The sequence below is a fragment of the Mustela lutreola genome, chromosome 4 (genome assembly GCF_030435805.1).
Source record: "Mustela lutreola isolate mMusLut2 chromosome 4, mMusLut2.pri, whole genome shotgun sequence".
Lineage (NCBI taxonomy): Eukaryota > Metazoa > Chordata > Mammalia > Carnivora > Mustelidae > Mustela > Mustela lutreola.
The window spans coordinates 30,676,630-30,703,148 of NC_081293.1; the positions used below are offsets into that span (position 1 = coordinate 30,676,630).

General features: G+C 52.4%; 1 protein-coding gene across 1 annotated transcript in view; it reads left to right on the forward strand.

Annotated features, from left to right (window-relative positions):
- Positions 1–3,587: 3,587 nt before the first annotated feature.
- SLIT1 (slit guidance ligand 1) overlaps positions 3,588–26,519 on the forward strand; it is a 168,247-nt gene continuing 145,315 nt past the window's right edge. The window contains exons 1-2 of the mRNA XM_059169308.1: positions 3,588–4,098; positions 26,099–26,170. Of these exons, the coding sequence (XP_059025291.1) occupies positions 3,902–4,098; positions 26,099–26,170 (269 nt within the window). The 5' untranslated portion in view covers positions 3,588–3,901. The remainder of the gene's footprint in view (positions 4,099–26,098; positions 26,171–26,519) is intronic.

The following is a 26,519-nucleotide window of genomic DNA, read 5'->3' on the forward strand; positions in this document are numbered from 1 at the left end:
CGCATGCGTATATGGGCTTCTGCTGGCACCCAGGGTAATTCTGCAAACCCGGTAAAGCCAGAATGGCTGCACCAGGGCATCTGGAATGTGCTCCTCCTCTCCTTCCCCACACCTCTCTGACCTCTGCCTACATGAACCCCTGCCATGTTCTAGCCTTGCTGAACTTGCCCTAGCTCAGCCACTGAGGAACACCGCTATCATTTGTGTGCCTTACCTCTGTACTTCTCTCTGCCCAGGAAAACATTTCTTGCTATTTTCTTGCCCAGTCAATGCCTATTTATCCTTTAAGATTCAGCTCAAGTGATTCCTCTTCCAGGGACCCTTCGGGCGCATCCCTGAGCCCCGCACTCTGGGCCTTCCCTGCAATTCCACACTCCCTGTTACCAAACTAACCATGCAGAGTGGGCTTTCCTCTTTCTGTTCCCCACTGGACTGTGAGCCCAGTGCAGGCCTGGGCAGCTCTTACGCCCTGTTGAATCGCCCAGTCCCGGTTCTGGGCACATAGTACATGGATACTTAATAAATGGTGTTTAATCAATGCTCAGCAGGCATTTTGTCTCATTCTTGCATTTTGCAGCCCAGAGATCCAAGACACTGGGCTCTGCAGTCTCACCCAGCCTCTCTGCTTCTTGGTGTCTCAGAAGGGCTATTGGAGGCAGAGGACAGGGCCCTGTGCAGAAAGCTGGAACAAGGCACTCCCCCAAATCTCCCCAAGTCACAGGCAGGAGGTGGTGGCCCTCAAAACTGAGCATCCGTGGCTGAGGGCACTGGAGAAGATTCATGCCACCAGGGTGGGGAGACCCAGTCCCAAGTTGCCCTCCCCCGCTCCCCCCTCCGCCCAGGGGTTGCCCTGATGGTGGCCCGTGGGCTTTGGCAGAAGCAATGTGACAGGGCTACCTCTTCCCCACCCGTGCTGAAGGAGCAGGTGGCCCTGCTGTAGGGAGGGGGTAGGGAGATCCAACAGAGGGAGGGGCCTGGGAGAGGAAACTGAACGGCTAAGCGGTGTGGGGGGTGGAGGGTGAGCTGCTGGCCAGGCGGTAGTTTCCGAGTAAATGTGCTAGGAACGCTAATGAGCTGCGTTCATTCATGGCTAGCTGCCTCCCAAATTGGGGATCCAGCCAGGTTCTGGGGTGGAGGAACTGGGGCTAGGAGCCAAGCTGGGGAGCTGCCTGGCTGCTGGGGCAGGGCCTCTCATGACTAGGCTGGCGTAGGGAGTCTTTGTCCTGGATCTGAGGGAGCCCTCCTTCCTTCCCTCCCCTTTATAGGAAAGAGCAGACTTTGCCAGGTGGTGACCATTTGGGCTTCACTGTCCAGTCTAGTCTGGAAGCTTCTCGGGCACTGGCTGACTCTTGGGAGACACAGGCAGGGGTGATCTTGCCGCCCCCCTGCCCACCCCACCCCTCCTTCCGCTGCTTCACCGGACTACTCTGCAGCCCCCAGGGCATGTGGCCCAGTTAATCAACACTCTCTCTCTTCTCCACATGGGTCCTGGCTTCTGAAGAGCTCTCTGAGGTTACGGGGCTGGAGAGACACCGCTGGAGCCAAAGGTTGGAAACCGGACAGCTTCACTAATCTGAGCGCCTACTAAGTGCCAGGTGCTGGGTTGGTTAATCTCCAAAGTGAGGAAAAGAGTAAGCTCTGGGGGAAGGGGCGGGTTCTGCCCCCGGAGGAGTGTCAGGGAAGGAGCCACATGTGTAAACAGCTCCAGCTAAGAGGGGATAAACAAAGCAGCAGGCTCTGAGGAATGAGGATTTAACGCTGCCTGAGGCAGCTGGGGAGGGCCCGTGAGGAGAGGGGGGCTGAGCATCCTGCGGAGAAGCAGTGGAAATTTGTGAGGGAGAGGAGTGAGGAGCTCTGGCTTCATTTGTGGAAAGTTTCTCTAAGATCACACCCCCTGGGGACCCGTGAGAAAGCCCCTTCCTCCTCAGTTGTCTTTGAATTGATGCTGAAGAACCCATGGCCTTGGATGGAGGTCATGCCAGAAGTGTGTAAAAACTTTAAATAAAAAAGAACTGTCAAAAGCCCATAAGACCAGCCACATTAGTTGTGAGATGCTGGCCACAGTTCTCTCTGCGCTATGACCGTAGAGATAAAAAACTGTAAGATTTCCATCAAGATGGAAAAGAAAAACAAAGAAAACCCCCAACTCTTGGAGACCTGGTGGATAAGGTTTTAATCCTGTGGAGCGTGTCCACCACCCCTGTGACAAGCGGTATCCATGCTGTGCCTTCTCCTGGCATCTCTTGGACCAGCTACCATTCTTCCTGGTTTCTCCCACGCGGAAACCCAGGTAGCCAACTCCTCAGAAGGAAGATGCTTATTGAGCTGCTCAAGTGTTTCTTCTTGCCAGCCTGTAGGCAGCCCAGAATCAGGGGACGGATGGACAGAGGACGTCTGGGTCCGACAGAGCCCAGGACAGCCATTGCTGTTCTTGATTTTGGGGAGGTCCTTCATCTCTTCTGGGCTTGAGGGTGGTTCTCTCCCCATCTGGATTTCCTGTTTACACCCACGCCCACTTCTATGTCTACATCTTCCTTAGAGTAAGAAGAGTCCCTGCTGGAAGGAGGGTAAAATCTTGGGGTCTGACAGTGATGGTTCGTGGAGCTACTCTCCCAAGCAGGCCACTGTGCCCTTTTCCAGCTGTCTCTGCTGTCTTTTGATGGCAGGAATGAATATTCCTTTGCACCTGCAGAAATGGGAGAATGCTGGTGCGAGTGGAAGAAGGTATTTGCTGGATTTCCAACCCCCACTGCTACTCTGCCAACCCCCTAACCCTGACCTGGGAAGCCAGTATAGCCGAATGGCAGAAATGACATCTCTCCACGGGGCAAATGTCCAAATCAGGGTCATTTTCTTCTCGGTACAGCTAGCTTCAGTCTTCTCCGACAAGTGGGGTTGTTGCCATCTTGGTGGCAGAGGGGAGAAGACTGTACTCGATTTAGGGCTTTTATACACTCCTCCCTCCCCACTCCCAAGCTCTGTCTTCCAGGTCCCAGGCTCAGTAAAGCAGGCGGCTTGGAGTCCTGGGGCAGGGGGCTTGTTTTCACCAAGTATTGACAAAACAAGTCTGGTGGGCTGGGGGAAAGGTTTCTGCCGTCGGGGGGGGGGGGGATGGCGGGGAGGGGGAAAGCAGGTCTTTGGCCCCAGGGAAGGGGTCCAGGTGGCCAAATAAGATCTCCCTCCCCACTCTGGCCCAACTGCCTGGGCCGGCGTTCTGAGTACGGGAGTCTCAGTGTGCACATACTCGTGGTGTGTGTGTGTGTGTGTGTGTGTGTGTGTTTGCAACCGGCCAGGGCCAAGACTGGGCAGGTCGGGCCGTGGCCATCCTCCCATCCCCCGCGCAGTCCCCTGCCCGCGCCTGGCGCCTCGAAGGTTCCACCTTTGAAACTGTACGCGACTCGCTGCAGCCGCCGAGGGGTCGTCGGGAGGCGGGGGAGGGGGATGCTGGGGAAGGGCGGGGAGGAGTCTGGCTCTGGATGTGTGCTTTTCGATTGATGGATGACTGCCGGGTGGGAGCGAGCGTGGGGGTGTGAGTGTGTGATTGTGCGTGTGTGTGTGTGTGTGTGTGTGTGTGCGCGGGGTGCGTGCGCGCGCGGGGCCTGCCCATTTTCCTCCTCGCAGCAGTCAGTTGGGAGCTGGAGGGAGGGAGTGAGGGAGTGAGGGAGACGCAGCCAGCGAGAAACCGGAGAGGAGCCCAGCGCCCTCCGCCCAAGGCGCCCTCCCTCGGTTCGCACACAAGCGCCGTCGCTTGGAGGAGCGAGGTGCCTCCCGGCTCGTAAGGGCGCCGCGCACGAGCCTGCTCGGCGGCGCTGCCCCGGGACTGCACCTGGAGGCCGCCCCGGACGGGGATGGTAAGCGGCTGCCGCCGTCTGGCACACGAGAGGGACGCGGTGAGGGCACCATGGCGCTGACGCCCCGGAGGGGGCCCTCGGCGGGGCTCGTCCGGCCCGAGCTCTGGCTGCTGCTGTGGGCAGCCGCGTGGCGCCTGGGTGCCACCGCGTGCCCCGCCCTCTGCACCTGCACCGGCACCACGGTGGACTGCCACGGCACGGGGCTGCAGGCCATCCCAAAGAACATCCCGCGGAACACCGAGCGCCTGTGAGTATGGCCCCGTCCCCAGTGCGCAAGGAGCCCCCGAGGTTGCCCTCCTACCCAGACGCAGTTCGGGGCTGGGGTGGGGGCAGGACCGTTGGGGCCCCGGGCTCTGCAGCCAATAGAGGGGTCAGTGCCTGCCAGGGGCCTTCCGGAGCCAGGAGCCTGCAGCATCACTGTTTCCCTCTGCTGAGATTCAGAGGGCCCTGGTGGGGCTGTCAGCTCCTAGCCTCACACCTGCACCCTGCACTCAGCCCTGACAGGTCGTTCCCACTGCGCCAGCACTTTATTCCTCCAGGGTGCTGTGTATTGGTGCCAGAAAGCCTTCCTGGCACCCAGGGTGGGGAAACTCCTCACACTGCCAGGCACCACATCTCCTTTCGGGGGCATGATCTTGGGCAGTGTTCTGAGCAGCGCTTGTGGACTGGACTCTGAGGGCCAGCAGGCAGGTGATGGGCAGCCAGATGGAATGGAGTTGAAGTTTCCAGTCTTCCCCTTCCTCCCCATTGTTTGCCCCAGAGCCTTAAGAATTCTTCTCTTGCAGGTGTCAGGCATTGGTCCCCCAACTCACATCCAGCCGTCCCCAACCCAGGCAGACAATGGGACCTGAGGGATTTGGGTTTGGGGCCTGGGTTATGTTACATGGACACCAGGAAGGGGTGGATGTGATCCTGCCTGGGAGCCCCAGGATCATGCCGAGCGGTCAGGAGCCTGGAGTGGAGACACTGACCATGAAAAGTCATTAAAAAATAATTTTTCTTCTCTTATTCTCTCCCACTTCTAAATTCTGGAGGAAACTCGGCTCTTTCCAGACCCTCCGAGCTTTGTAGGGTGTGTGTGTGTGTGTGTGTGTGTGTGTGTTTGCCGTGTGTGTGTGTGTGTGTGTGTGTGTGTGTGTGTGTTTATGGACCAATATAATTTGCCTTCCTAGATTCTCCTGCAGAATGTACATCTGTGTGAATTCCTAGTATCTGTGGTGTCACCTCAGTAATGGGAGGTTGTGCGAGTCCCTGTATGTGATTTTTGGTCACATGCTGGGCCTTTGTGCTGCCTGCAGAGGTGACTGCCTCAGGAGATTTTTGAACTGGACTTCGGAGAAGGCTGCCGGCTCCTTTGAAACCTGCATGCTCCTTCCCACACTCCTGGGCGACTGCAGTGGCTCTCAGGAAAGGCATACAGATTTCGATAACTTGAGCACATTTTCATGGCTCCCAGCTGGCCAGAGGCAGAAATTTGACCCTGGGGAGAGCTGTCTCTTGGATCAAACTCTGTACCAAGGTCAGCAATTAGTGAGCACACATTTGCCCCAGACTCTTCTTGGCTGAGTCTGAAAAATTCCCGTGGAGGTTTCAGAGAATTTGCAATCTAGATGCAATCTAGATGGGAACGTGTGTGTGTGTGTGTGTGTGTGTGTGTGAGTACACTGTGTGTTGTGGGGCTGGGGAGAGATGCTAGTGTGGAGAGAGGGTGGACCAAGTCACATTTCCTGTGCATTATGCTGTGTGGCTGTAGAGAGGGACTGAGGGTCTGAAATCTGCCCAGAGGACCCCTGAGGCTGCAGGGTCATTTTCTATACCTGTTCACTCTGGATCTATTCTCTGTTCCTTTGCCCACAGGGTGTTTCTCCTGCAGTTGTTACCCTGGTAGCAGCCTATGTCTGAGACACAGCAGCCCCTTGCCTTTGCTTTTGGATCTGAATCTTGAAGTCATCTCATGCCTTGCTCTTTCTCTCCATCTTTAATTCTGAGGACAGTGTCTATTTTGATGTTCAGGAACTCATGAGCTCTCTTGCAATCAGAGTGGAATGGAAGTTAAATTTCCTGGTGCAAAAGAAAGAGGTCCAGCTGCCTAGGTTGCTGTGTGACCTTGGGCAAGTTACTTAACTTCTCTGAGCCTTAGTTGCTTTCCATGCAGAAAATGGGGGTGCTGATACTAAAGTCTCTGGTACTTGTGAGGACCAAAGATAATGTGTGAAAAGTGCCTAGTTCATGATGATGCTTATTGAGTGAGAGGCAGCATTATACTAGGATCAGGAGAAGATCCCATTTAATTCAGCAAACATTTACAGAGCTGGGAGCTGCCCTCAGTGCTGAGGCTCCAGCAGGGAGTGAGCAAGTCCCTGCCCTCAAGGGATGTACAGTTGAGAGGCCCAGACAGGGGACACCTAACTGCAAGCTTTTGGGAGAGGGCAAGGCTGGCAATGTGATGGGGCTGTGGTGGGGAGCATTGGGGTGGGAAGCACTTTTCTTGGGGGAAAGGTGCTTCTCAGAGGATGGGTCATTTTTTAGCACAGTTGGGGACCCAACAGTGGTTGGTAGGAGTGTGCTAAGCGGAGAGGGCAGACAGCCCAAACAGAGGGAATACATGAGCGAAAGGCCGGCAGGTGTGCCTGAGCCTGTCTGATGGGTGAACGGGCCAGCTGGCCGGGGCCGCAGTGGGCCGGGCCCAGTCCGATGTGATGGGGCTTGAGGCTGGGAAGGTTGGGAAGAATCAGGCAGTCTTTGCTCACTGGATTTTCCCTTTGGGGACTTCAGGGATGGAATCCACGGGTGAGTTATTGTGGGGGAGTCAGCGGAGACCTGGTCTTTGCTGTGGGCAGAACTTCTTGGGTGGGGAAAGAATGGAGAAAGCCGGGGGAGGCTGCCTTTGCAGCAGGCAGGCCTCTAAAGAGCCATTTGAGGAAGAAAAGAACACCCCGAAAAGAGGCCTTAGGGAGAGCTCAGGCAGACTCAGAATCACCGTAGCAAACCTCTCTCTCATCGATGTGGACGTTGTGCTGTCCTGGGGCCCAGAACAGCAGCCTCTGAGGCCGTGATATTTGGAGAGACTGCAGCTGTGCTTTCGCCTTTTGTCTCATGGGCAGTTTCTATGGCAGCCTGGGAGGCCCGGCAACTTTATGATCCTCTATCCCATGACTCTGGGCTTGGGCCTATCCCCCCAAGTGGGAAGGAATTGGTGTGCTGTGGGGACTTCTGGGAAGAAGCTGTGTGGCCCCAGGGCTGTTGAGGAAATTGGCTGAGCCAGAGGGGCTGTGGGGCTGGTGGGCTGGGCTGAGGAAGGGTTGCTGAATAATTCACTGCAGTGGAACAATTAAAACACAGAGTGAGGGTTAGGGGTGTGGTGGAGGAGGCCTGGAAGCTTCCTCTCTTTGTAGAATTCAGCCTCAGAGGGACCCAGCCTTGGCCACTATTAATTGTCTTTTCTGTCACTCAAGGACTTTGACTTTCAGTTGGATTTTTTTTTTTTTTTTTAAATTAAAAAAGTCTTTTAGGCTAAAGTATCCAGGAGAGTGTGGTAAGAGAGTATATAGTGTTGGGGGGGGACACTGCTTTTCCCTTCTGTCTCAAGCACTTGTATTCTAGGCTTGTGGGCACAGGGTGCAGAGATGGGAGAGGCCTGAGGATGGTGGTTTGGCCAGGAAAGGCCTTGGGGAAGGATCCCTGGCTTCCATTTGCTCCCCCAGCCCAGGATGGTCTGCTGTTCATCAGTTTTGGGGGTCCCTCTCTTGCCCCCTGGCCAGTTGGTCCACTGCCATAGCCCGCTGCCTGCTGCAGAGGCCTGGAAGGCCCTTGCCTTTTCCCAACTTGGCCCCCGAAACTGGAGGCCACATTCAATGGAGCTGGGTGGTCAGGCTTGGGACTTCCCAGAGCACCCCAGATGGATTGCCTGGAAGCCTGTTTGGAAAGCCTAAAAAGCCAAATCATGACTGGGTGGTGGTCCTGGGGAAGGGTCAGGGAAGACAGAAGCCACGTGTGTACCGTGGTCTCCTAGGGCAGAGCCCTGCACTGTGCTGGGGAGGCTTCTTCTGGGTGGGGCTTGTGTCTCCAGTAGCACGTGCCCTGGGCTTATCGCTGGCTTCTGCATGACTGGTGGCAAGCCCCAGGTGCCATCTCTCCATCTGCTGTGAGACTCAGTTTCCCCATCTTAAAAGGGGAGGATGACTGTGTTGTAGGTTGGTGGCGAGGATTCAGGGAGCCAGTGCATGTAGAGGGCCTGGTGGCATGCTTGGCCCTGGGCTGGTGTGTGGAAATGCTTCGTGATAAAACTAGGTAATGATGTTATGATTATTTTTGTTATCTGAGAAGCTCAAGCGAAGGTTTGAGAGTTCAGTGGGGCAGCAGAGAGTTTGGGAGGTAAGTACGGGAGAGTTGGCCGAAGTGCAAGCCTGCTCTCCGGGCGTCTGGCTGTGCAAGGTTCCCTTCCTTGTCCCCGCGCATCTTTGTCTCGGTCTCCCGTGTTTGTAAGAAGGAGCCAGGGGTGGCAGGCAGGGATTCTCTGCAGGGTGGGTGGTGTGATGGCATGGTGCTTGAGCCAGCCTGCCTGTGTTGTTAGCACGCCTCTGCCCCCAGCGGCTGGGGGGACCTTGGGCAAATTGTGGGTTTAATGAATTCATTCAACAGATAGCTGTCTATTGACTGTCTGCATGGAGCTGAGGGAACGGGGCTGGTCACAAACCCAAACTGCTGTCCCTCCCTGAGTTTTAGTCCAGCAAGGGAGGAAGTGATGAATGGCACAGTATGAGAATAAACGCATAATTGTAAAGCGGGGTCAGTGCCCCGGACGAACGTGTGACATCTCAGCACCCCTGTTTCCTTGCCCCGAAAGTGGGGATGATGACAGGACCTGCTGGTTGAAAGGACAGGCTGGTCGTGAGGACTGCCTACAGGCAGGGCTGGGAGCTGCACTTTGCATGGGCTTGGGGAACAGCAGCAGCGAAGGCCCTGTGAGTGGTAGTATTATTATTGTTATTAAGATGAAAGAATTGCAGGGACAGGAAAGGGGCTGGGGCACCACTCAGGGATGGATCCAGCCTGGCTCTTCTCCCTCTTCCTCCCCGTGCAACCCTGGAGCTCTGGATCCCCAGCGAACCCTGCCCCTGCCTCTGTCCGGGCTCTGAGGCAGGGGGGTGGCTGGCTGTTGGCGGCCCCGGCTGCCCAAGGCTGCCAGCAGGGGCGGCCGTGCTCTTTGGGGCCGGGTGAAGGGCGGTGGGGACCGGCAGCTCCTGCATTATTGGAAGCAGACGGGAGCTTGGCGGAGTTGCCGCCTCCCGTTCTGTGCCGGCATTAGCAGCTCGGCAGGGCTCTTGCTTAATGGGATTTTCTCCCCAAATGCTGTAATTATCGCCATACAAATACTTATTACTCAGAGCAGATGACGGCCGGGCCTTGGGCAGTAGCCAGGGAGCTGGGCTGTGCTTGGGGTGGGGGGGTGGGGGGGTGGAGAATTGGCTCCTCTTTTTGATGGAGTTTGCGACCCCCTCCTCTGCTTTCTGGAACCCAGCCTGTGGCGGACAAACAGCTGTTGGGCACCTGCTGGGTGTGTAGTGCGGAGAGAGGTCCAGAGCGTGGACCCACTCCCCAGGGAGCCTGCAGGCTGGTGCTCGAGAAAGGTCTGTCTGCAGAACAAATGTGTCAAGATGTCTCTAGGGAGGGAAAGCACAGCGGCTGCCCGCGCAGGCTTTGGTGTGAAAGTGGCCTCTTTTGAATTCTGCCTCCATCAATGACCACCTGAAAGATCCCAGCTGGCTCCCTAGTGACTCAGTTTCTTCATCTGTAAAGTGGAGCCAGCGATAGCACTTAACCATGCCCGGCTGGGAGTTCGAATGAAATACTGGGTGTAGAGTGGTTAGAATAATGTTGGCGCACAGAAGGGGCTCTGTCGGTGTTAGAGATGAGGAGATGGGCGTCCGGGTGGCAAGGAAGGGCTGGACCCCTGCACTGATGAGGCTTGAGGCCTGGACATGACCTCAGGAGGCACAGAGCTAAAGCGAGGGTGGGGGAATCTGAGGCATCAGGAAGTGTGTGCCATGCATTTGGGGAGGAAAATGAGGAACAGAGCCAGCTGGTGGGGTGCGCTTTTGTGTTGGTGAGTTCCGAGAGAGGAGATTCAAGTGAAGGGTTGGTACCGGGTCATGGGGCTGGGAAATAGGGGGCCATCCGAGGGAGTGTATGTGTATTTTTATAATTTCTTTCTTTCTTTTTTTTTCTTACTATTCAGTGATTTTTTTTTTAATCTCCAAAGTTGTGCAAACATCACCACAATCTAATTTTAGAATATTTTTTTTTTTTTAAAGATTTTATTTATTTATTTATTCATTTGACAGACAGAGATCACAAGTAGGCAGAGAGAGAGAGAGAGAGAGAGAGAGAGGAGGAAGCAGGCTCTCCGCGGAGCAGACAGCCCGATGCGGGGCTCGATCCCAGGACCCTGGGATCACGACCTGAGCCGAAGGCAGAGGCTTCAACCCACTGAGCCACCCAGGCGCCCCTAGAATATTTTTTTAATCACCCCAAAAGAATCCTTTGTGCTAGTTGTAACTTTTTATTATATTACAATTACAAATTTATAGAAAAGTTGCAACAAAAGTATTAGGAACTCCTATATATCTGTTGTTCAGATTCAATTGTCTATATTTTTCCCCATTTGCTTTATCATGTATTATACACATGCACAATTTTTGGGGAACTGTTTAAGATTAGGTTGGAGGGGTGCCTGGCTGGCTAGGTTGGTAGCGTGTACAAATCTTGATCTCGGGGTCATGAGTTCAAGCCCCATATTGGGCATTGGCATAGTGTTTACTTAAAAAAAAATTAAAATGAAAATAATTAGGGGTGCCTGGGTGGTCCAGTTGGTTAAGCATCTGACTTGGTTTCTATTCAGGTCATGATCTCATGGGATGGAGCCCCCCCCCCACCCCCGTGTTGGGCTCCGACTCAACAGGGGGTCTGATGGAGATTCTCTCCCTCTGCTCCTCCCCCTCACTTGGGCATGCATGCTCTCTCTTTCTCAAATAAATAAATCTTTAAAAAAAAAAAAAAAGAAGATTACATTGAAGATGTAAGTTTTTTCCTCTAAATAGTTTGGTGTGTGTTTTTCTGAGAAGAATAAGGCTATCAAAATCAGAAAATTGAACCTTGATACAGTACTGTTCATGTCTGCGTTTCATCAATTGTCTCAACAGTGTCTTCTGTGGTGATCAGAGGGTGGGATCACACATGACATTGACTTGTCACGGCTCTTTAATCTGCTTTAATCTGGCCTAGTAACTTGGCCTTTCTTTGTTTTTCTTGACCTCTCCATTTTTGAAGAATACAGACCACTTACTCTGTAGAATGTTGCTCAGTTTGGCTTCATCAGGTCTTCTCACCATCGCATTGAGGTTATGTCCTTTTGGCAGGAATGCTAAGTTAGCGATGTTCTGCCCTTCTCAGTGGGTCGTGTCGGAAGACACCTGAGGTCAATTTGTCCCAGTACTGGTGATTTTCATTTTGATCACTCAGTAAGTGGGTGTCTGCCAGGTTTCTCTGCTGAAAAGTGACTATTTTCCCCTTTATCATTGATAAGCCATTTGTGGGGGCGGGTACTCTGGGGCTATGTAAATATCCTGTTCTTCATTAGACTTTCACTGGTGTTAATATGTATTGTTGAGACATTTCTAACTTCTTTTCTTCTTGGTTTATTAGTTGGCATTCTACTGTAAGAAAGAACTTTCCTTTCTCCTCCATCTGTTTGTTAGTTTATTACAATAGGGACTCATGGATTACTGTTTTATTCTTTGGGTTTTAATTCGTTACTATCGCTATTTATTTTGCTGTTCAGAATGTCCCACATTTGGCTGGTGGGAGCCCCTTCATGCTGTCCCTGTGTCCTTTTGAAAAGACCCTTTGAGCACTTAGGCACAGGGGTTTTGAGTGGAGGGTGACAAGTGTAAAATAGTGTTTTAAGACATTCTGTTGCCTGGCTTTGGTGTGGAGGATGAACGGAGCAGGAAACCAGCTGGCAGTGGGGAGACCAGTTGGTTATGGTGACCGTGACTGTGGTTTCTGGCGTGTCTGTGACAACGGTTTTGCTGCCATCGCTATATTTTTATTCTTCAAAAATTTTGAAAACTTGTATTTTAAAATAATTTTAGACTTGCAGAGAAGTTGCAAAAATAGTACCAAGAGATTTGCCATATACCCTTCACGCAGCTTCCCCTAGTGTTCACGTCTTTCTTATCCATCGTGCAATGATCAAAACTAAGAAATTAACACGAGTCCAAGACTATTAACTGAACTGTGGACTTTTTTGGGATTTTACCAGCTTCTCCACTAATGTCTTTCTTCTATTCCGGGACCCAGTCCAGGATTCCACATGGTGCTTAGTTGTCATTTCCTCTTAATCTCCTTTAGTCTGTGACAATTCCTTAGTCTCCTCTTGCTTTTCATGACATGGACGCTTTTGCAAAGTACTGGTGAGTTACTTTGTAGCGTGCTCCTCACTTTGGCTTTGTCTAGTGTTTTTCTCCTGATTGAATCGAGGTTATGGATTTTTGGCAGGAATGTATGGGGATGGTGTGCCCTTCTCGGGACATCCCACTGGGGGGTCGGTGACACTGATATCTCTCATTGCTGGTGTTGTTAACCTTGACCTCTTGGTTATGATGGTGTTGAGCCAGTTTTCTTCCCTGTGACATTCTTGAATTTGCATCCACAGTTAATAACTATCTAGGGGAGATACATTGAGACTGCCATAACTTTTTTGTCCTCAAATTCTCACCTACTAATTTTAGCACCCATTAATGGATCTTGCCTGCAACCATTATTATCCAATTTTGAATTTCTATTTCCTTCACTCCTTCTACATTTATTAATTGGAATTCTTCTGTAGGGAAGAGCACTTTATTGCTTTTTAAGAAGCTGGTTCTTTTGGTGAGTACCTTGGGTTTTGAGTTCCCTGAGGGCAGGGGCTGTGTCTCATGTATCTTTGTATTCCCATTGCCTGGTGCATGGTAGGTGCTCACAAAAGGTGTGTTCCAAGAGTTGGGTTTTTTTTTTAAACATTTGGTAAGACATGTTATGTTTCTGACCTTTGCTTTAGAAAATATAGTCATGGGCACCTGGGTGGCTCAGTGGGTTAAAGCCTCTGCCTTCAGCTCAGGTCATGATCCCAGGGTCCTGGGATCCAGCCCCGCATCGAGCTCTCTGCTCAGCAGGGAGTATGCTTCCATCTCTCTCTCTCTCTGCCTGCCTCTCTGCCTACTTGTGATTTCTCTCTGTCAAATAAATAAATAAATAATCTTAAAAAAAAAAAAAGAAAATATAGTCATTGTGGATTGAATCATGGTCCCCAAAGATGTCTATGTTCCAATCCTGGGAGCCTGGGATTGTGTTGCCTTACATGGCACAAGGGCTTTGAGATGCAGTTGAGGACCTTGAGATGAGATGACCTTGCGTTATTGGGGCAGGCATGACGTCATCCCCAGGGTGACGTAAGAGAGAGGCGGGAGGGTCAACACTGGAGAGGGAGATGGAAGCAGTAACAATGGAAGCAGGAGATGGGAGTGGTGGCAGGAGGAGCCACGGGCCAAGAGTGGCCTCCAGAGCTGTAAGAGAATACGTCTGTGTTGTTTGAAGCCCCTGAGCGAGTAATTTGTCACATCAGTGGTAGGCCGTGGCCACAGTCCTCATGGAGTTCGGCTGCAGACGCTGAAGCAGGAAGAAGCAGAGAGAGCAGGGTGATGGGGCCCCAAGCCTCCAGCCTGAGAGAATGATTTTGTGAGTGGAGTGAACTTGGGGAGGGCCATTGAGCCTGGAGGAGAAGCCGTGAAGCTGGCTTCTCTCTCTTTTGTTTGAGTGACCAGTAATCAGGTATGTGGAAAAGATGACCCTAAGGCTAGGGATAGGGAATGGTTACTCTGTAGAGTATGTGGGCTGGAGAGACAGTTGGGAGGGCGTCCTGGGGAAGAGTGGGAACAGAAACTTCTACGGGTATAAGAGTTTCCTGGGGGGAAGGCGGGGTACCTAACTGGCTTGGTTAGTACAATGTGTGACTCTTATTCTCAGCATTGTGGGTATAGACATTACTCAAAAAACAAAAAAAAACAAAAAAAACAAAAACCTCCTTTTTTTTTTTTCCAAGATTTTATTTATTTATCTGTCAGGGAGAGTGCACAAGTAGGCAGAGTGGCAGGGAGAGGCAGAGAGAGAAGCAGGCTCCCTGCTGAGCGAGGAGCCTGATGTAGGACTCGATCCCAGGACCCCAGGATTATGACCCGAGCCGAAGGCAGCAGCTTAACCCACTGAGCCACCCAGGCGCCCCCCAAAAATAAAATCTTTAAAAAAACGAGAGAGAAAACTTCGTGGGAAGCTAGTATAAATGCAGATTCCCAGGCCCATCCCAGAGATGCTGATTCGGCAGATTTTTGGCAAAGGCAATCCAAGTGATGTGGAAACAGGAGGTGCCCAGAATACCGTGTGAGAAACACTGCTTCTGGCTGGGGTTCCCTGGTGAGGAAGGCACATACTTCGTGGACCCATGAGGACCACCTTCAGTTTCTGCCCATAGTAAGGTGGTCGGGGTACTGACTTCCAGTTATAAAACCAGTGAGTCCTGGGGAGGTGATGTACAGCACGGAGACTGTGGTTAACCAGCCTGTTATTGTGTATTACTGTGTATTACTGTGTATTTGAAAGTTGCTAAAAGAGTATATCTTTCAAGTCCTCATCAAGAGGAAAAAAACATAACTATATGAAGTGACAGATGTTAACTAGACTTACTGAGCTGATCATTTTGCAATCTATGCGGACCTCCAATCAATCTGTTGTACATCTGGAGCTAATGTAATGTTGTATGTCAGCTGTGTATCTCAATTAAAAAAGAAAGAGGGCAGGCCATAAGGAGGAGAAGGCGGAGAGGCTGGAGGAGCTCCTGGCCGTCTGTGGATCAGAACTTGGCCGGGGAGTTATTGCCCGTGCCAGAGAAGGAGCTCGTTGATGGGGAGGAGGCCGAGCCTGGGAGAGCAGCCAGGCTGTCTGAGGACGAGGGCCGAGACAGCTTCTGGACCCGTGGTGGTGGTGATGGTGGGTGGGTCACTGGCCATGCTGGGCAGCCAGTTTCCTGAGAGAAGTGGGAGGCAAAGACAGATGGGTGGGAGCGAGCCGGTGGTGAGGAAGTCTGTGGCAGGAGAGAACACGCGGGAGCTCCGGGGGGAGCCGGTGGACAGGAGCACCGAGGGGAGGAGGGTGATTTGGAAAGGAGGAGCCAGACACGTGGGGGTGGGGGAGGTGGGTCAGAGAATGAGAGAGGCAGTGAGGAATTGGGGTGGTGCCCCCCATCCGGGCCAGGCTCAGAGCGATGCTTTACCCTCCTCTACCCTTTTACTGCTCACCACGGTCCTGGGAGGAAGGTATTATCACCAGTCTGCTGATGAGGAGATGGTCAGAGAGGCGTATCATGGGCTGGGGGGCAAGATGGCTGGTGAGAGGTGCCCAGGCTCTGGGTGCTCCTCGAGGCTCTGAGACGTGGACATGTTTAGTTTTTAATTCGGACTACCACACCGCATATCTTAATAAGCCCTGGCTTCTTTTGTCCATTCATTTATTAAACATCTATAAAACCCCCATCAGGGCCGAGCACTGGAGCATAAAGGCAAACTGGCCACGACCGAGCTCAACCTGCACACGTTTCCGGGGTGGACCCACATGCAGGCCAGCATGGGGAGGGCTGTCCTGCTTCTAGGTGGGGGTTGATGAGCAGAGTTGGGTGGGTGCAGGGAGGTGGTGTTACAGATGGAGGTCGGGGTCAGGGAATTAGCTGGTGGATGACTTCTCAGGGGTCTGGAGTGGGGAGTGGTGGGGAGGGGGTGACAGGCAGTGGACACAGAGGCTTGGTGGGTGGCAGTGGGGTGCAGGCTGCAGGGTTGTGGTTTAGGGGTGGGCGTCAGACCTGGGAAGAGCAAGGCCAGGCCTTGGTAATGAAGAGACCTGAGGACAGTCTGGACCTCAGAACAGAATACAGCACGGAGCTGGGGTTAACACCTGCGCCCTGACCCCCTCCTACCCATCAGGATGGCTGCTCTCAAGAAACAGGAAGTAACAGTTGGTGGTGAGGTTGTGGGGACATCGGCACCCAGGTGTGCTGTTTCTGGGAATGCAAAATGGGGCAGCTCCTCTGAAGAACATTCTGATCCCTCCAAAAATGAAACAGAATTACCATATGATCTGGCAAGTCTGCTTCTGGGTGTACACCCAAAAGACTGAAAACGGGGTCTCAAATATTTGTATACCTGTGTTCCTTGCAGCATTGTTCACAAGGGCTAGCGGGGGTGGGGGGTGGGGGGGCGGGAGCAGCACCTGTGTCCGCCTGCAGTAAAAGGGCTAAACCCAGGGGGATGTGTGCACACACAGTGGGATACAATTCAGTCTTAAAAGAGGAAGGACATCCCGTCATATGCTACAGTGTGGGTGAAACTTGAAGGCATTATGCTGAATGAAATAAGCCAGTCATAGACAAATCCTGTATGATTCCACTGATCCGAGGTATCTAAAATAGTCACAGGGCACCTGGGTGGCTCAGTGAGTTAAGCATCTGCCTTTGGCTCAGGTCTTGATCCCAGGGTCCTGGATTGAGTCCTGCCCCTCCACCCAGCTTGTGCTCTCTCTTTCTCTCTCAAATAAACAAATAAAATCTTGTAAGGGCCTATTCAGCCAGAGCAGCCCCACCCCGGTTGAACTGCCATTTTGCTATAAAGCTTAAATTGACCTTGCCCCACCACCCACCCGCCAGGGGAACTTATTTAAAAGCAAGTCCGGGAAACCAGTCCCATGTAGCAAAGTCCAAGTACAAGGGTGGGTCAGGCCAGGTGGAGGTATTCAATCAGTGCTGGCGCAGACTGACTCCTAGCTACCAAGGAGTATGGGCCCCCGCCCTTTGGGAGCCTTTTGGCACCAGTCCTAACCAAGGTGTGATAGGCTGGTTCAAATGTCTACTAGGGTAAATTGTAATTCAGTTTGTCACCTAGCATCACTGTGGAGTTTTCTGTGTGTGTTACAATCTCATTGGCCACCTGTGTGTGGCCAGGCCCAACCACATGGCCTTTGCTCTATAAAAGTTAGTCTGGAAAGCAGGGAGGGGTTGGCCTCTCGGTAGGGGAGGCCCTGACTGGTCTGTTTGGCGTTCGGTCTGATTCCTGATGCTTGGCGCGAAATAAAGCTTTGCTTGACCTTCACTTTACTGTATCAGTCTCGCTCCTTTAATCACGGACCCATTATTGGGGTACCCAATTTTGGGGGGACCCAACAATCTTAAAAAAATAGTCCAGTTCACAGAGACAGAAGCAGAATGGTGGTTACCTGGGTCAAGGGGGAGGAATGGAGAGCTATTGCTTAATAGAAACAGAGTTTCGGTTTTTCAGGATGAAAAAAAAAATCTCTGGAGATCTGTTGTACAACAATGTGAATGTGCTTAATACTACTGAACCTAAAATGGTTAAAGTGGTAAATTTTGTTCTGTGTATTTTCTTGGAATTAGAATTAAAAAGGTAGGAAAGAAAGAGCTAGGCGCTGGAGTCCGACATGCCTGGGCTTGCCTCCTCTACCGACTTACTGGTGGGCTAATCTCGAACAAGTCCTTTAAATGTTTCATGCCTCGGTCTCCTCATGATGTGAGTCCAGGCTGAAAATAAACCTTGGAATCAGGTGCTATCACGAGGCTTCAATGAGTCGGCTTGGTTGTGACAGTATAGGTATTGTTAGAATTTGAACCAAGGCAACAAGACGGGTCCCCAGGAGCCAGGGGCAGAGCGGGACCAGTGGCAAGTCTGCCCTGGCCTGGGGGTCCCTGGGCCTTCACGATTTATTCCATTCTGGAGGGCAGTCCCAGCGCTGGGGTTGGTCCCAGGCCTGTGGGCTCTGCTGGGGCTGGGGAGGTTGGGGGAGCTTCCAGATCATGACCCACTGAGGACTGTGGGCAAGGCTCTGCCCGCTGATGGGAGTGTGGGCCGCCCTCCGGCTGCGAGACGCCAGCAGCAGCTGGGCTCAGGGGGCAGGACGGCTCCTTCAGCCTGTGTTTACTCTACATGTTCACTGTGTTCACTCTTACTGGGTTAGAGTGTCGGCCGGGAGCCGGCCAGAGGTGGCCTCTTCCTTCCTAGCCTGGTGGGACAGAGACTAGCCTTTAACAAAGGACATCCTATTGCACACGGCTCCAAATTCCAGTCCCAGCTCTGGGAGAGGAGCTGCGTGAACACAGAGGGGAGGCTGGCCCGGCACGGATGTTTCCATTGAAGTCCTGAAGGACAGTTGGGGTCAGTCAGGTGTGTGTGTTGGTGGGCAGGTGAGGAGGAGAAGACTGTTCAGGGTAGTTCTGGGCTGAGAGAGCAGCATGGGCAAAGGCTCTGTGGCAGGAGTGCTAGTGTGTTGAAGGAGGTAGAGGAGCAGAGCTGCAGAAACTCTGCGGGCTGGTATTTTCCTGTGAGAGCTACTAAGGAAAAATCCGTGTTTTAACCTTGAGCTGTGTGAGAAGTCACTGGGAAGATTTTCTTGGCGGATGTCCATTTGGGGAGAGCATTTTCTTTTTAATTGTTTTTTAATTATTTTTAAATTTATTTATTTACTTAAATATTTTTTTTATTTGTCACTTTAAAAATATTTTATTTTTAAGTAATCTCTACACCCAGCGTGGGGCTCAAACACATAACCCTGAGATCAAGAGTTGCATGCTCTACTGAGCCGGACAGGTGCCTCCGGATTTATTTATTTTTAAGTCAAAATGTAATTGACATACAGTGATAGATTAGTTTCAAGTGTACAACATAATGATTTGATGAGGGAGAGCATTTCCCTCCGATTGTTCCTTCCTTCCTTCTAGTAGGTGCCACGCCCACGGTAGAACCCAACGTGGGGTTTGAACCCATGACACTGAGATCCAGACCTGAGCTGAGATCAAAAGTCAGATGCTAAACCAACTGAGCCACCCAGGTGCCCAAAGGGAGAACATTCCTTCAATAGTGTATTTCTTTGCTTTGGGGGTCAGGGAAACTCGGAAAACCCCCTCAGCTTGTGCTGTTTGGAATATGTCCATTTTAATGCAAGTCTGTTCATGCTTTCAAGGACTACGTCCTGCCACATCTCTGAGGTGCCATGTACCGTGTTAGACCCTGAGGATATGATAGAAGAAACCAACACAATCCATGTCCTCTGCAGGGGCGGAGATAGCAGTCAAGGAAGCCCCCAGACCATATGAAATGGCCTCTGGCTCCTGCTGCCGGGGAGAGGCTAGGAGTATTCTAGGCAGAGGGGATGGCCTTTCAAAAGCCCTGCGACAGGAGGGAGTGAATCAGAATGGGGGCATGTGGGACAGGCCACATGGGGCTTGTAGTTCTTGGTGAGAAGATTTTTGTCTCAATTCCAAGAGCAATGGGGATTCATTGAAGGGCTTAAGTGGGGAGTGACACGATCAGATCTGCACCTTGAAAGGTGTGGCTGTGGCTAGGAGATCAGATTGGAGGGAAGATGGGGGAATGTGGGGTACCCAGGGGGGTGGCTCTACGGGACTCCAGCCCCATGGTCATGGGCATGCAGCTGGGTGGCCTGCAGGCCGGGGTGTTCAACCTGCCGTCCAGGGGCCCTGGCTGGGTAGGGAAATTCTCCCTCCCCTCTGATCTCCCTTCTGACTCTGCAGGTGCTCCTTGCCACGGATTTGGCCAGTGTAGGATTTCAAAGGACAGAGCCGAGGTGTACATTTCCCCAGCCCAGAGGCTTGTCTCAGCCCCAGTCAGAGCTGTGTGTTGATTTTTTTGGCGATCTAGCAGGAAGGGATTTGGGGGGTGGCCTGAGCCTCTCCGCTGCCATTGCAGACTTGGGACACTGTGGGAAGGTTCTGGTTCTTAGGGAACTGGCGTTAGAAGTGATGGAGCTCTATGGCACGAAGGGCTCGTGAGGCCCATGGGACCCCCAGAACACACAGTGAGCGACCCAGGCTGTTTATTCCTGCAGCTCTAGGAGCTCTGAGGGGTTCTTTCAGTGTATCCCCAAACACCCAGGTGCTGGGGATCAGATTTTTGTTTCCTGACAGGATTCAAGAAATCCTTGTGTGCTTTTGTTTTTATCTTGGTTACTTGGCCTCAGAGAATTTTCTCCAAAATCTTCCACCACTGAGGTTTTTCCTTCAGGTTAGGACCACACAGAAGCTGATAGAAATCAGTGCCATCTGCCACTAGATTGTATTTTCTCCAGGGAGAGAAGGATGGAGGAACACTCCTCACTTTTGGAAGAGAGAGAACTGTCTTTTTTTTTTTTAAAGATTTTATTTATTTATTTGACAGAGAGAAATTACAAGTAAGCAGAGAGGCAGGCAGAGAGAGGAGGAAGCAGGCTCCCTGCTGAGCAGAGAGCCCGATGCGGGACTCGATCCCAGGACCCTGAGATCATGACCTGAGCCGAAGGCAGCGGCTTTACCCACTGAGCCACCCAGGCGCCCGAGAGAGAACTGTCTTAGGCCATCTTCTCTGGGTTTTCCCATCCCAGGACCTGCAGGCCACCAGCTGCTGCCGGCCCCTCACTGCTTAGCGGGGCCTGGCCCGTCCAACACCAGCCCGAGCTTAGCCTGGGTCACCACCCTCCCGGTGGAGCCATGTCGTTGAGGGAAACCGCAGCTAGAGCAGGAGCTGTAAACTAATCTCAGTACGTAACACTCATGTGGAGAGCCCTTGTGTGGGCTTGTGTGTACCAGGCATTGGTCTCAGTGTTTCAGACGTACTAAGTCATGGGGATGCCTGGGTGGCTCAGTTGGTTAAGCATCTGACTCTTGGTTTCGGCTTGGATCGTGATCTCGGGGCCTTGAGATCAAGCCCCGTGTTGGGCTCCAGGCTCAGGGGTGGGGGGAGACTGCTTGAGGTTCTCTCTCCCTCTCCCCGCCCCTCTCTAAAATAAATAAATAAATCTTAAAAAAGGAAAAAAGAAAGTAATATTAAGTCATTTACACCACACCACACTTTTAAGAGGTGGGTACTGTTGTTATCCTCATTTTACAAATGGGGATACTGAGGCATAGAGCATTTAAGCTAAGAGCTAGTGATGGTGGAGCAGGAATCTGAAGCCGGACAGTTTGGTTCCAAAGGCCAAGCTCTTAGCCACTAAGAACACACATGACGCAGCTGGCTGGGGACCTCCTGATATTGTTGCTTAAGCAGAGCACAGGGCCTTAGAACAGGGCCCCAGGGTTTCCTACTCAAAGCCTCCACGTTGTTTCTCATGAGCACTTGGGGTGAGGGGTGGGCTTGAGAGTGTCATTGGCAGGAGGCATCACGATGGTGGGGGGTGGGGGGAAAGAACATGGAATCATACGGGCCTGGGTTTGATCCTAGGCCTACCCCTAGTTAGCTGTGTGGCCCTGGGCAATGGCTTCATCAGTTCTGTGCCTTAGTTTCCTCCTCAGCAAGGCAGAGTGAATACAACTCAACTCACTGTGAGGGTCAGGGAGGAGTGAGGAGAAGCGTGCTTGGAGTTGGGCCCAGAGCCTGCACCCGGTGGGTGCACAGTAGGGAGGAGTGGCAGATGTGGGCTTCGGCGACAAGAACCTCAGGGAGCCTGGGGAGCTGGGGATCAGGGTTCTTCCTGGAAACCACGCCTTGGGACCCCCCTGGAGGCTCACCCCACTTGGCTGCTCTGGCTGCGAAGGTCTTAAGGTCACAGCAGCTTCTCCCAGCTTCTTTTTTCCGGGCGGCTTGCCGGAGAGAGTATTTCCATGGCAACACCCAAGGACCACCTGTTGGAGGAATTAGGTGTCGGAGAAAAATGACCTCCTTGCCTCATTCCAGTGGCCTCTGCTGAAGGTTTGAGGGGAAGCGGTTGGTCCAAGTTGGAAACGCGATCCTGGTGAGGGGCTGCCCTGCTGATGGGGCAAGGGTGGGCTGCCCAGGGGAGGTCATTCTCTGGGCCCAAGTGGCTGCCTCCCAGGCTGCCTCCAGAGGGCGCTCCCCTGAGAGGAGGCCCTGAGCTCCAGCTTAGAGACCGAGGCTGATGGGGAGAGGCGGGGGCCGGGTGGGCTTGGGTGTCCGTGGACATTCTTGTCCGGAAGCAGCAGGGCCTCCTGAGAGAGAGGCTGTATTTGCCGCATTGTTCACCTGCCTGTCCCAGGTCTTCTCGTGCATGGGGGGTGGAGTGGGGAGCAGGAAGTGAGGAGGAGGGCAGGGAGCCACCTGACCGGCCTAAGGAACCGGTCTGGGGTCTGAGCAGTGGGGCCTGCGCCAAAGGGTAAGAAGAGAGGCATGTGGCAATGATGTCACCAGAAGTCCTTGTGAGCCCTCAGCCCCCCACCACCTCATGGGAATTCCATCCTCAGGGATTCCTGATTTCCATGTTGGGCCCTGCCTTGTTCAGACAAGTCTAAACATTTTCGTTTGCCTCAGTTTTGCTGCCTGTGAAATGAATAGTTATTGAAGTCAATTGTCTTATAAACTGTGCTTGACCCGAGAAAGAATGGGCCAGTTACTGTAAAGCTCATCAGCTTTTTCATGACTTGTGGCTGCATAATCCGTATCGAGAAATATAGTCCTCCCAAATATCCATCAAGCTTTGCGGAGTGTTGTTTATAATTGAATGATATCAAAACAGTTCAGGTGTCCTGTAGCCAGGGTTCAGGGAATGCCCCAGTAACGTGATATATTCGAATGCAGGGATAACTGATGGCCATTCAAAAAATCATCAGTGGGGAACGAACAGGGCATAACATTGTGGAAGGAGTCCATACCATGTATGTCTTACTCGTCCCGGCATCTTCAGAACCTTGCAAAATGTTTTGCAAACAATAAGTCTTCAACCAATATTTATTAAATTATTTCAACTATATAAAGATTGTGTGCAAAGGAAACAGGCTTGGATGAAACTATTCTAGAATGTTAACAGGGCTTCGTTCCGGGTGATGAATTTATGTGTGATTTGAATTTTTTTTCTTTATTATTCAGATAACTGAAACAAATTAAACAATGTGCATGTATTACTCTTACTTTTATTTTTATTTATGTATTTTATTAGAGAGAGAGCATGCATAGGTGGGGAAGGGGCAGAGGGTAAGGGGAGAAAGAACCCCAAGCAGGCTCCACGCCCAGCACAGAGCCTGAAAGGAGGCCTGATCCCAGGCCCTCAAGATCCTGACCTGAGCCAAAATCAAAGGCCAGACACCCAACCAACTGAGCCACCCAGGTGCTCTGTATTACTCTAATTTTTAAATGCAATAACTTGACTATTATGTTGGCTTATAAAAATACTGATGTAATTTTAAAAATTCAAGCAAGGGCTCCTGGGTGGCTCAGAAGGTTGGGCAACTGCCTTCACCTTGGATTCTGATCTTGGGGTACAGGGATTGGGCCCCATGTTGGGTTCCCTGCTCAGCAGGGCGTCTGCTTCTCCCTCTCCCTCTGCCTCTCTCCCTTCGCTCAGGTGCTCCCTCTCTCTTTCTTCCAAATGAATAAATAAAATCTTTTAAAAATTTCAAGCAGTACAGAAAAGCATAAAAAGGAAACTAAAACCACCATTTAGCAATTTTAGGCATTACTGTGTGGCAAACAGCCCCCAGGGAGCTTGCTCGGTGCACAGACCAGGATGGACATGTGTATGGATTTTTCCTGAGCGGGCTCATAGAATACAAGCTGGCTTGTGACCCTTTCACCGCAGACTGTATCATGGACATCTTGCCCTGTTAGTACAAGATGATTTGTGGCCTTTTAAACGACTGCGAAGTATCTGGTTTCTCAGATGTGCTGGAAGGTCCACTAAACGTTGCTCTGGTGACGTCCATTGCAGCTTAACATTCTTGTTCTTGTCATCAGTGCCAATGTGCCGTTATAATAAAAAAAATTAAAACAACTAAAAACTCCATGTGGTTCTGGGTTTGGCGATGAAGGTTTCAACAGGCTGGCCCAAGGAAACCGGCCCTGCTTGCAGAGGGAACCAGTCTGAAGGGTTTGTTGGTGATGTTCTCGAAGCTTGAAGCATAGTTATCGGCAAGGAGCAGATTAGGGTGCAGTGCAGGTGAGGCTTACAGGTGGCGGTTTCAGGAAAGAATCCTTCGTTCAAGAGAAAAGACCCACACATTGGAAAGATCCTGTCTTGGGTGCCTGGGTGGCTCAGTTGGTTAAGCGAGGGCCTGCTGCTGAGGTCACGATCCCAGGGTCCTGCATCGAGTCCCGCATTGGGCTCCCTGCTCTGCAGGGAGTCAGCTTCTCCCTCTGTCCCTCCTCTTACTTATTCTTACATCTCGATCTCTTTCTCTCAAATAAATAAATAAAATCTTTAAAACAAAACAGGAAAAAAAGGAAAGAAAGAGAAGAGCCTGTCTGATGTGGAGAAGACCTCCTCACAGGATTTAGGGTGGGGAGTGGCTCAGCCTGGGGCTTTCATCAGGGGCCCCCTCACCTTAGAGAGGGCTCAATCCTCTCTCTTCAAACAGAGATCCCATTTGAAAGAGATGCACAGGGAATGAGTTTTTCAGCTGCTCCTTGGGATCAGGAGATAGGCTCAGGGGAAGGGCAGAGAGAGTGATGGGTAAATGTGTGTCCTGCGTGTCAGTGGCCCAGCCTGCTGGAAGGAGTGTGGGCCCTCGGATCAGACGGCCAGATCTCTGCTCTGTCGTGTCCCAGCTGGTGACCTCTGGAAGACAACTGACTGCTCTGAGGCACAATGTCCTCATCGGTAACATAGCTGCTGACACGACTTTCTAGCCCCTCATGACGGTGGCCCCAGAGTCCTGTGTCTGGAATGTGTGGAAACTAAAATATGGGGTTTGTAGTGGGTGCAACTCTAGAACACCGTCTAAGCCCAACATACTCCCCAAATGCTTACAGGAGAGGGATCTTGGTGTTTTTCAAAGCAGCTGGGATTTGGGTTGCCCGGGGCTCGTAAGTGAGGAAGCTGTGGGGGAACAGGGTGTGTGTGTGCGCATGTGCATTGGGATGGGGATGCTTAGGTTGTTGCCAAGACCCTGAGTGACTGTGAGGTGGTGAGAAAGAGGAGGAGATGGCGTGGATGTGAACATGGAGCTGCCACAGGGAGACAGATCAGATGCGGAGGTGACAGCTGGGTGTGGGGCCAGGCCTGACGGAGCTTCTGCTGTGTGTGGCTCAGTGGAAGAGCTTTCTGGGGAGTGCTGTAGCTGCCTCCTGGAAGGACCTGTTTATCTGAGGCTGCACCAGCTCCCTAGGAAGAGAAGCGGCCTGACAGAGGCGAGTGAGCTTCCCTGGGAGGCTCAGCAGGGGCCCTATGGCCTCTAATGTGGCTCCATGGCCAAGTCTGTGGTTGGGGAAGGCTGAGGAGGACCACATATAGCCTTGGAAGGGAGAAAGGGCCAGAGGCCAGGGTGGTGTGGGCAGAGGATCCCCTGAAGCTCAGGCTTGGCCCTGGGGTCCAGACAGCGGGCCCCCTCCCTTCCTTGGCCCTGCCATCCTTCCCCTCGATGGAGGACTGTCCTCGTGGTGCCCTCCTGCCTGCGGGCCACCTTGTCTCCCTGTCTTCCTCTGCTTGCTTTCTCAGCCCCCTGTGATCTGGATTCACATGCCCCCAACCCTGCTTCCTGCAGTTCCTGACTCCCAGCCTGTCTCCTCCCTCAGCCCCCAGATATTCCGGGTGTTATCTCCTGGAATGTCCACTCCATCCCTCTGGCTGGGCACATCTGCCTTGTCTTTTAGGCCTCAGCTTGAACCCCATGTCCTCAGCCTCCTTAAAATGCATGGCCCACCCTGCTCTCTCCTGCTCAGACTCCCGACAACATGTAGGAGCTTTGGTGTCTGCAACGGGGCCCGTTCCCGGCACAGGCCATGCTCTTTACTGTTTAGGCCCTGTGCTAACCCAAGGAGATAGTCGCAATTATTACCCCCACTTTATAGATGGGGGATCTACCTGAATAACCTCCAATGGCTGGTTTCCAAATTCTTCCCTGCAGGAATGTCTTGTCTCTCCAATCAGCCTGAGCTCTTTCTGGGCAAAAGCCATGACTTTGGCTCGCACAGCTCTCCCAGCAGCAAGCCCGGGCCCTGTACATTTCCCTGGCTGGCTGGGCATCTGTTGCAAAGATGGGCCTTGGCTTGTTGGGCCTTGACATGGACTTGGGGGTCCCAGGCTTGGCTGGGAAACACCTGGCCCCACTAGTGAGAAGACAGGCTGGAGTTCCGTGGAAGGGAGTATGGAGCTGAGCCCTGGCCTGGGGGCCTGCCCCTGGCGTTTTACCATTCCATTCTCCTTTCCTCCACCAGGGAACTCAACGGGAACAACATCACTCGGATCCACAAGAACGACTTCGCGGGGCTCAAGCAGCTGCGGGTGCTGTGAGTATGGGCTGCTGTCCACGCTCCTTGCCTCCTTCCTGCCCCTCCCAGGCAGTGGTCCTGGCTATGGGTTGTAGGGCTCCTGCCTCTGGAGTCAGTCTTCAGATGCCCTGAGGAGTCTGGGGTGGAAGTGATGGAGAGGCCTGAGTCGGATCAGCCGCCACCTTGCACAGGGCTGAGGAGCTGCGCGTGGTGTAGGCCCCAGTGGTCGCCACCTGGCAGGACCAGGGCTGGGCTTACAGGGTGTCCTATCCTGGAATGAGGGAAGCCTGACTGACCGTGAGGAAGCTTTAGGCCTCTGGATTGGTCTGCTGGGGCCATCAACACAAAAGACCGCAGACTGGGGGCT